The sequence below is a fragment of the Nicotiana tabacum genome, chromosome 10, assembly GCF_000715075.1.
Source record: "Nicotiana tabacum cultivar K326 chromosome 10, ASM71507v2, whole genome shotgun sequence".
NCBI lineage: Eukaryota > Viridiplantae > Streptophyta > Magnoliopsida > Solanales > Solanaceae > Nicotiana > Nicotiana tabacum.
Window position 1 is genome coordinate 82,200,861 of NC_134089.1, and position 10,130 is coordinate 82,210,990.

Below are 10,130 nucleotides of genomic sequence, written 5' to 3' on the forward strand. Positions count from 1 at the left end.
CAATCTAATTGAATACAATGTAAAGTAGTTAAGAATGAATATAGCCGAATTAAATACAGTGAATACAGTCGAATTGAATAGAGCGATATACATCCTATTTCTTGATTTTTTGTTGTTTGAATACAACTGAATTCAATACAGTAAAATTAAATACAATATAAAATATATAAGAATGAATACACCCGAATTAAATACAGAGTATACAACCGAATTAAATACAGCGACATACATCCCATGGCAAACAATTAGTAGCTACGGAATGTATTCATCCTCCAAACAATAGTCATTTGTGAAAGTTCCCCATTTAAAATCAAAGATAAAATTCTCTCTCCATTATTCTTTGACAATAAAAAAATAAACTTTAAGCTACACGCTAGGTAATTTATCTTATCTACTTTAGCAGTAGTGCAAGAGTAACTCAGTATCTATGCTAGTAGAAGGTAGCAAGTACCAATAGTTGAAGTCCACACATAAGTTGGTTCCGACACCACCATAATCAATGAAAAGGAAAGAAACTTTAAACTACTTTAAAATGTCAAGTCATGTGTGGAAAACATTAAGATACAAGTTTATATTACAAATATACGGGAGTTTTGCATAATCAACTTATTTTTCAATGTTACAGGAGCAAAAGAAAAGAAAAGACAAACATGTAAACAACTACATTTAACTGATTCACACCCTTAAGTTTCAGATAGAATGTACGGAACAAAACTGCCACTAAATATGAGATGGTCCCTCAAATAGTTGACCTTTTTGGAAAGCATTTTTCAAATTCTTCCAGAAATGAACAACACATCTGAAGTTCACATGTGAGGTGAAAAATGGTCACTACTTACTTACAATGCGAAGTATTACACTACTTGCTCATCTCCAGCTTTCATTTTTCAAATGAACATCTTGACAATTCAAACCATGTACACATTTCTTTTTTCTGTGGTTTGTCAAAAATCGTGCAACACTCTTCAATACAAATTCAATGAATTAATTTATGAAGTATGCATTTAGCAGAGCCAATCATTCTGTTTAGTGGATCTTCATCTTGGTATTGATCTCTTTAAAGCGAGGTTTCAAACAACTTCACCAGTCATTCCCTTTTACCCTCTTGAATATCATCTTCTACATCTGAACTGTCGCTACCTTCCTTCCTATCCATTTTGATAAGACTGATGTCACCTTTTGGAGTTTCTTTGCATAAGGATTCAGTTTCTTCGTCGTCCTCTTCACCCCTCACATCAGAGTAGGCATAACTAGAATGAAAACTTCGTGTGTCAGTCAAAAGCAATAAATGGTAAAGGTTGAAGGGTATAAAAATCCTGAAAACTGAATCTTAAAAACACTCTAAAACATTTCGCACCTAGCTAAAATGTCTGACTGTAATTTGAGAAAAGAAATTTTCGTCCTTCCAACAACATGCAAAACTAGCTACACTGTATTGCTACCCTGATGAATTGCCACAGTTTAAAAGACTAGTAAATTTTGAGAAATGGTAAGGTTAAGAGATTGGTAACAGTTGGAAGATCCAAAATCGATATCGTGTCAGGAAAAACATGGAGCAGTTGTGAGCTGTTGGATATAGGTGTTGAAGACATAATTAAGTACTCTCTAACAGCTTAAGCGTTCAGATGAGATGGTCACACACTTTAGCATGGTACCAGAGCAGGCAGAGGTCCTGGGTTCGAGTGTCACCGCCACCCAATATCAAAAAGAATTTCCACGTGCTTGGCTCATCAAAAAGAATCAAGCCCGCACGTGAGGGAGTGTGTCAAAGACATAATTAAGCAAATAAAAGTGTGTTCTCTCTAACAGCTTAAGCTTTTAGATGAGATGGTCACACACTTCAACAATAGGATGCATTCTCTTTTTCAAAATAACTTGTATGTTGCATTCAATCTTTCAGGCAATAAATATCTAACCATATTTTCTCTTCCTTCACCAAATGCTTTACTTGATTATGCAAGATAAAAGACCAAAGGCTACTTATGATTGTTCCAGAACACCTACCGTTGTGAGCTCTGAGATGGTGCCCATAGGTAGCAGATGACACACAGCAGTCCAAATGCAAGAATATCCCAGAAAGCAGTGATGATCCAACCTCCCTGCCACCTCTCATTGAAGGGATCTGTTGCTTTGAAGTAAACCTGCAGGAAAGGAATTAGATGAAGTAAGATTTTGCAGGTTGCAAGAATCCCTACAACATTCATCCAGAATTAAAGAGAAGGCCGTCAACATTCAGCATATTATTCAGAATACTTGGATATGATGATGGGGAAAAATGAAAGAGAATATAACAACCAAATGGTGGTAACAGAAGTAAAGCTTCTTCTAAAACGAATTCTGTCTCCCAGGCGATTACTGGTGCCATAGAACAAACAAATCGGTACTTCTTTTCTATTGATACAGTAAATCCGAACACATAAAGCCCGCATTTCTCCCGTTGCCAGCAGTGGCTTTTACACGTGGAGAATCAAACCCCCAATCTCAGGGTTGTAAGTGGAGGGTTTTTTCAACTAGGCTATCCCTGTCTTGTCAACTGGCCATAGAAGGAGCCTTCAAGGAGAAGGTCTGACAGAATGATGAGTTTCCCTCCATGAAGAAGAATAGCAACCACAAGGGCATACACTACTTGCAGCTTACTTGGTAATGCATCTTTAATGAGCAAATTGTAGTGCAAATTAATAAGGGACTTCCAATTAGCTGGCTGACAGAAGAATACTATGGAACCGGTTTCTTTTCTCCCCTAAACAAAATACATTTGAATGCAGAAACTTAGGGTACAAAGTAGTCATGACTAAAGAAAACTACTAATTCTTTTTGGATTACCTGGAACAGTATATTCTTCTTCTTTTTTCCCCTTTCACAAATCAAGAAATTACCCCAAAACTTGCACACATTTCAGATATGTTGAAACAACATTGCCAAGTCCCCTTAAAATAAAAATTACTGAGAACCCCCCCTTTAGAATTAAATACTATGTTATAGTTGCATAGCTCATAGTAAACAGGTAAAATAGTGGAGAGCGACAACGAGACAATAATGAAATCTTTGGTTACTTCTAATTCAATACTCTCTGGCTATCAAAAGATAAAAAGTCTTAGTAATTCAGGTGAAATATATTAGCTCTACTGACTATTATTGATTTTACAACGTCTCTTGGAATTCTTCAGAGTCGATGACAGCCTCACAGCGCCAAACAAAGTGACCCTACCCAAGCCTTTTCCAGACAAAATCACAGCCAACTGAGCCTGATTGTAGCAAGCTTTAATCAAAACAACGGGATCATATTTTTCCGTATAAGAGATTTCTAGCTTCTCCTTTCCGCTTCGCTAAATTAGTTAGCCTAGAATGCCCGAAATCACGTTCTAAATGCACCATCCCTATGAGAAATTATGACTTGAGTATCTTCCAGAGATAAGTCAACAATTGTTCACTTATCTGAAACAATTTATTCGTCTCTTAGGTGGCATTATGTTGAAAGCACAAGAGATTTGTTAAAGAGGGGTTCCTGTGTCATATAATTTTCAGCAACTACCCTGATAATAGCCACACAGTTCAAAGTTCACTTCTGCGTTGATTTATGATGAAGTTTGTCACCATCTCATCTAAATGATTAAGCTGATACAGAGAGCACACTTTTATTTACTTAATTATGTCTTCAACTCCCCACGCCCCGCCCCGCCCCGCCCCCCAACACCCTGTGTAAGCACGTGAAGTGTTTTTTGATAATAGGTGGTGGTGAGATGCAAACACAGGACCTCTGCCTACTTTGATACTATGATAAGAAATGGACTTTGGGTCTAACTCAACCCCAAAATCTAGCTCATGAGGTGAAGAATTGCCCAAGCCTATAGAAGGAGACCGAATCCACATTCCACAACCGATGTAGGGGAACTCAACAATCTACCAATTGGAGTGTGGACAACATAATATGAGGGCCGAACATCGCATAACCAAGAATTGTGATGGGCCTAACTCTGATCTATGTTGAAGTGTGTGACCATCTCATCTAAAAACTTAAACTTTTAGAGAGAGCATATTTTTATTTACTTAATTATGCCTTCAACAGTTTATATTTCTAGATGGATTATCAGTGATGTGTTATTGGAATGTAACATTTGTTCAATTTCACGAGGTCTTTTCCTCAACCATATACATCATTCACCTCTGTGAACAGATGCCAGAAACAGAAACAGAAACAGCATTTGCATAGACGAGAAAACTTTTACGACTTCTTTGTGCTCAATTTTGGATAAGGAATGAAACTAGAGGATGCACAGACAGTGACGCAGCGCAAGGAGTTTGCTCCTGCTGTATTTGTAACTCGCAGAAATAAGCAGAGAAGAAAAGAACGAGTCTTAAGAGTTATTTATTTATTTATTTTAAAAAGTCACAAGAGATATGTCACTAATATTTCGTTTTCACAAAAAATATCAATTTGATATTTTCAGGAAATCACAGCAGAGAAGGTTACAAGAGAAGTGTCATTAATATTCTTCTCGATTTCATGAAAATACTGACTTGATGATTTCAGGAGGTCACAGCAGAGAAGCGGTAGTCTGATCAGTCAGGAGTAAGAACAATCTCTAAGTTTTTTTAAGCATTAACCATACACTTCATTTATTACTTAAATCTAAAATCATTCCCTGACAAAGAGAAACATTGATGAGTGTTGTGATAGCACATATTTCTAGTGAACGAGATCCCACCCTTAAGGTATGCACTCTTTTTTGTACTTTTCACAAAATCATTTGTCCTTTTTTTTAACAATATCACGCCAACCTCTTTATTTTGTCGCAAAACTACTAAATGGTAGGTTTTGACATGTAAAAATTTCCAAAGACAAGAAGGGTCAGTGGGTTACTACCCAATAAAAACAAATTTCACTCTCTGTAACTCTAATAGCATCTCAAAAGTTAATCCATGTCTTCTATCTCTTTTCTCCCAATTGGATCTTGAATGCAGTGAAGGGTAATCGCGGAGAGAACAGATGATGATCTGGGTATAGATGTGGTGAAACTAGCTTTCTGGGGTAGTATTTCCACGTTAATCTTGTCAACATTTTGAGCAGATATAAAACAGATATACAAGCAAAAAGAGGTTATGGGAAAATGGAATGAAAAACGAGAATAGGAGGCAAAAGTGCAGCGGGTGCAAATATTTGGGTTGCAGAATGCAAAAAACTCTAAGAGAATTACTTTTAGTAAACATTCTGCAAGAGCCTTCACTAAGTAGATGTTTTTCTCCCTAAGTAGTAATATCTTCAGGAACTTTTTAAAACACTTTTTCTTATTTTGTGATAGTAGTTTATTTGCAGCAAGACATTTAGCGACCCTTTTAAGCAAGGAAAACACAATAGAGCCAATTTCTATACCTATTAAACTCCTCATCCATGATGCAGTGGAGTGTGGACCGCACCTCAATCTATGAAAGTCTTTCAAGGGTATATATATGCACATGTCAAGCCACTTTAAAGCATTAAGAAATAAGTTTACCAAATTGTGACAAGTTACTCTTCAGAAAAGACAAAAAAATTGTGGAACAAGCCTCATGGCGATCAAAATTAAACAGACCCTATTGATTTAACTTATAAATGCATGCATCAAATACAAACCTCGTATCCTATCCATGCAACTGAAGCAATGACAGTGATTGCTAATGCATTTGAAAATTGTCTGTAAATATCCAACTTCACAGAACTCCTCTTTGCCTGACGAAAACAAAATCTTGTGAGAATCAGATATTTTATGAGAAAAAGGAGATGAGACAAATGCAAAATGTATTTGTACACAAATTCAATACAAACAGTAAGATGATACCTGAAGCTGCTCCAGTGTCTTGGAAAGAGAAGTGAAAATCCATAAGATCAAAAATGCATCTAACAATGCATCAGGAAGAACCAACAGGACTTTTGCTCGCCCTGCAATGTCATTTATTGTACCAACGTATTCGGTAATGTTTAGCAGTATAGATGCCACAAAATAAGTTATTCCAAGAAGGAGCACCTTTGTGGTGAGACCACCAAGGGTAGGACGAACAACACCATATCCCATTGAGATAGAAAGAATAAGAAGGCGTGAAAAAGTTCTCCTTATAGCTCCAATTATAACAACCCAAGTCGTGAGTCCCACAGGCCTTGTACCAGTATTGTTGAAATAAGCATAATCAAAGTACCAAAATATCATTTCCAATAACCCAAGGGCAATAACCCCAGTGATGCAGTATTGGAGCGGCAGAACGTCCTGCCGGTATCTGACATACTGAAGACACCAGATTCCAGCGAGAAGTATATATGTTACGGTCATTATAGCATAAAACTTCATTAGGGGTGACATTCGACCAGGCAAATATCCCTCGGGATTTTTCCACACTGTCCTTCCAGACACCTTCATTCCCTTAAGCTTAGGATCACATGAGATGAAGAAGAGGTTATACATCCCAGTCTTTTTTATGTAAACCTCCTTCTTCTTCAATTGGGCTGATAACTGCCTTCCTCTAAAGTTAACATTCAACACCATCGGCCAATTAGCATCTGTTGCTGAAGGTGTTCTAATGACTTCCCCTTGTTTGCAACCTTCAAGTTTAGCAAGATCAGCGGTGCAACAAATGGACCTTTGTCCACCATATGGTGAACCACCAATATTGTCACGGTCTGCAGCCCCAAATATTATGATCTGAACTAACCCACTATTATATGCCATAGTTGGATTCCGGTTTGCAGCTGCTTTGCTCCTCCAAAATGTGATATTATCAAACCTATATATGTTCAAATTATCAGATACTAATGCAATAGGTTACAAACAATGTCACTGAGCCAAAAAAACTAACAGTGATAACTGTGGCTTGTTTTATTTTTCCCACAATCTAATCACAGAAAGTTGGTGCAGTTCACTATGTTCAGCTTTCTCTCAGACATATATTTTAGAAAAACCATTCTACTGTATTGTATCATATTTCCTGTTGACAGCATCGCTTTCCCACTCAAGCCATTATATTAGGCCTGCATTACTAATATAGCACTGATCAAGCCAGTCAAACAACTTCAATAACTAGCCCATAGCTAACTTAAAAATAAGATACTCCCTGTGTCCCATTTTATAAGGCACTCCAACTATTTAGGAACCAAACAATTTCTACATTTGATTATGATGTTTTAGACATTTCTAAATATTTTAACTATAGAGATCTGTGATTTCTACTACTTATATATAGCTTCTAATTAGTGATTTCTTTGTGTGCGGGGGAATTAACGTCTGAATTCACACCAAAAATGTGTATGTCTTGACTCTTGTACATTCTTTTGGGACTCTCATACTCCTTTTCATGTCATTCTTTTCGGGACAGAGGGAGTAGCTAATTTGCTCAAACTATTTTGAATTAACTCTAATCTTGACTCAACCTCCCAACTTCAGATTCAAGGAGAGAGAAACCCTGGCACCACGGGACCAGCTTGTTTGATTTGGCATCTCTTGGAGTTTTGTATTTGCAAGATTGTGCCTTCAGCATGACAACTCAAAAAGTCATCTTTCAGTTTCATTCCTTAAATCACTCCAACATCACAATAGATCATCAGGAAATTTGATAAAAAACATGCAGACCAAATATCAGTTTAGATCTGACCATTTTTTCCATAATATTTACTGGCAATCTCTCATATACATACATAAACCAGCAATCACTTATCAACCAGCTACCGGAGGTGGATCTAGGATTTAAAGTTAGTGGTTACGATGTACCTAACATATATACATTACAACAATGTACCAGGGCAGAGCTACTCTTGTCCAAGGGGAGTCAATTGACACATCTTCGCCGTAAAGTTACACTAAGTAGAAGGTCAATTTTTTCTTAATGTATATATACTATCTGTTGAATCCTCTGGTTTTTTCATGTGTTTACTTCTTTATATTTTGACTCCCTTTAGTGAAAGTACTGGCTCCGCCACTGACCATATATCAACCAGGTCAGTAGTTACAGAGTATATAACATACTATATACATTTGCAATGATGAATCAACCAGCTACAAAGGTGGATCCAGGACTTAACACAGTGCAATATTCCTCTTAGTATACAAAATTTTAAATTTTTCTTTAGATATTATACACACATAAGAATATTCTTTTTTAATAAAAAATGGTGACCGAGCTCAACTAATCTACAGTTACTGGCTACCTGATATAAGACAGTCCGTCGTGGGCAGAGGATCGAAATGAGCGACGCGGCGGAGGAATGAAGCGAGAGGCGGCGACGCCTTCACTGCCGCCGGAAACAAGGTAAGCATTTCCGACTTCTCTAAACGGATCTCTGTCGTAGATGTGAATTGAGGATTCTACTGATCTGAAGACTGATAGTAATAGTAGCTGTACTAGTACAGTGAGTAAGCATTGAACTGAAATAGTAGTGCCCATGGATGAAGGCGCAAAGCCAGCCGAAAAAATGAGAGAGAGGAGAGAGAATAGATCGGCGAGTTTGGTGGTGGTTAGAGTGAAGAGAGAGAGAGAGGATATCGGAAATTTTAAATCGGCTACCGGTGACGATGTTGGTTTTTACGCGCCTGTGAAGCGTGTGGTGCAAGTACTGGATCTGGCTGCAATTAACAAACGATGAGACGAGCGCTTAGCGGTTGTTGGCGGCTTATGCTTAAAGCAACGTACTCTCATTTCTGTGTGTTATTTATTGTCCAATTTTATGTGCTACAATTATTTTTTTAAGAGTTAATCTTTGTATATTTAAAAATAGTTAATTTGAAACTCCTCATTTCTCCTTAATAAAATAATTTATGACCGCATAAATACTTATAAGTTATTTTAGATCACAAATTTTAAATTTTTCTTTCTTAAACTTTATATTTAATCAAATATGTTATATAAATTGAGATGGAATAAGTAATATTTTAAAATTATATTATGATTATGATTACACGGGAATTTCTATTGTAAGTAACTTTTTTCACTAGAAGGGGGATTGGGAATAAAGAGTTGAAAATTGTTACGACCCAAAATCTCAACCCGTCGTGATGGCGCCTAACACACCAACTAGGCAAATCAAAACTTAATAATAAAGAGTCAAAACAACGTAAATGATAGAAATAGCATAAATTTGAAACCTTAATGTAACCAAATCCTGCCAATACAAGGAAAATCCGCCAGAAACTAGTAAATACGGAGTCATGAGCTCTACAAAGAAATACAAGTCTGAAACTGAACAATAATAATATTGTCTAAACTGTCACAACAGTATGTAAGGAAAAGATATGTCAAAACTGCAACCAAGGATGCAGCTCTACCTCGCCTCTCGAATTCAGTCCAACAAGCAAGCCTACTGCTGATGGCTGGTCCCCACACCTAAATTAGGACAATTAAGTGCAGAGTGTAGTATGAGTATAACCGACTCAGTATACTCAATAAGTATCGTAACTAATCTCGGTGAGGTAAAAGAAATATGAATTATAAATAATACTAGTTTTAACCTGTACAGTTTCATCATTTTTAACCAATATAGAACAATAATGAAATCAAGCCATAAAGCATAAGAAGAAGCATTTATGTGTTTATGTGTACAATTACTCAAATACTTTGTTCAGTCAATGTTCAGCATATAAATATGATATGCAGCTAAATCGGGTAATTAACCACGGAAATTGCAAGTAAAGATACTAACTATCACCTGTGTAGAAAAAGGAACCTTCCCTCACTTCTACATATCTGCTCCAAACAATTGATCAGTATTTCTAACATCCGCATGTACACCATCAAGAGAGAAATATGAGAGGGTGACCCTAGGGGGTGGATCCGTTTTCACACGCTGCACGGACAACTCACGTGCTAATAATAGAACCCGCACGGACAATCACGTGCCAATAACATCAATATATGAATCCACACGGACAACTCATGTGATGTACGGACAACTCACGTGTTGCACGGATAAATGTATATGATAAATGAATAATAGATCTCATGCTTTTGGACTAGTATGAGTGACATGTCAAAGTGTAGGCATGTGCATAGTGTGCTATCATAGCTCAATCCGGTTATTTTATCACAGAGATAACAATTATCAAGTTCATTCTGTGATTTAGCCTCTATGTATCCTCAAACATGGCTCAAATAGTTCACAATAATGTTACAAA

The 10,130-nt window shown here is 36.8% G+C and overlaps 1 protein-coding gene across 1 annotated transcript; it reads right to left on the reverse strand.

The window, feature by feature from the left end:
* Positions 1-753: 753 nt before the first annotated feature.
* Positions 754-8,695, reverse strand: LOC107798877 (uncharacterized). The gene is made up of 5 exons (XM_016621906.2): positions 8,171-8,695; positions 5,817-6,753; positions 5,612-5,707; positions 2,005-2,141; positions 754-1,250 (listed from the first exon to the last, which is right to left on the reverse strand). The coding sequence occupies exons 1-5, from the start codon at positions 8,404-8,406 to the stop codon at positions 1,088-1,090; spliced, it is 1,569 nt and encodes a 522-aa protein (XP_016477392.1). The 5' UTR covers positions 8,407-8,695; the 3' UTR covers positions 754-1,087.
* Positions 8,696-10,130: the final 1,435 nt, after the last annotated feature.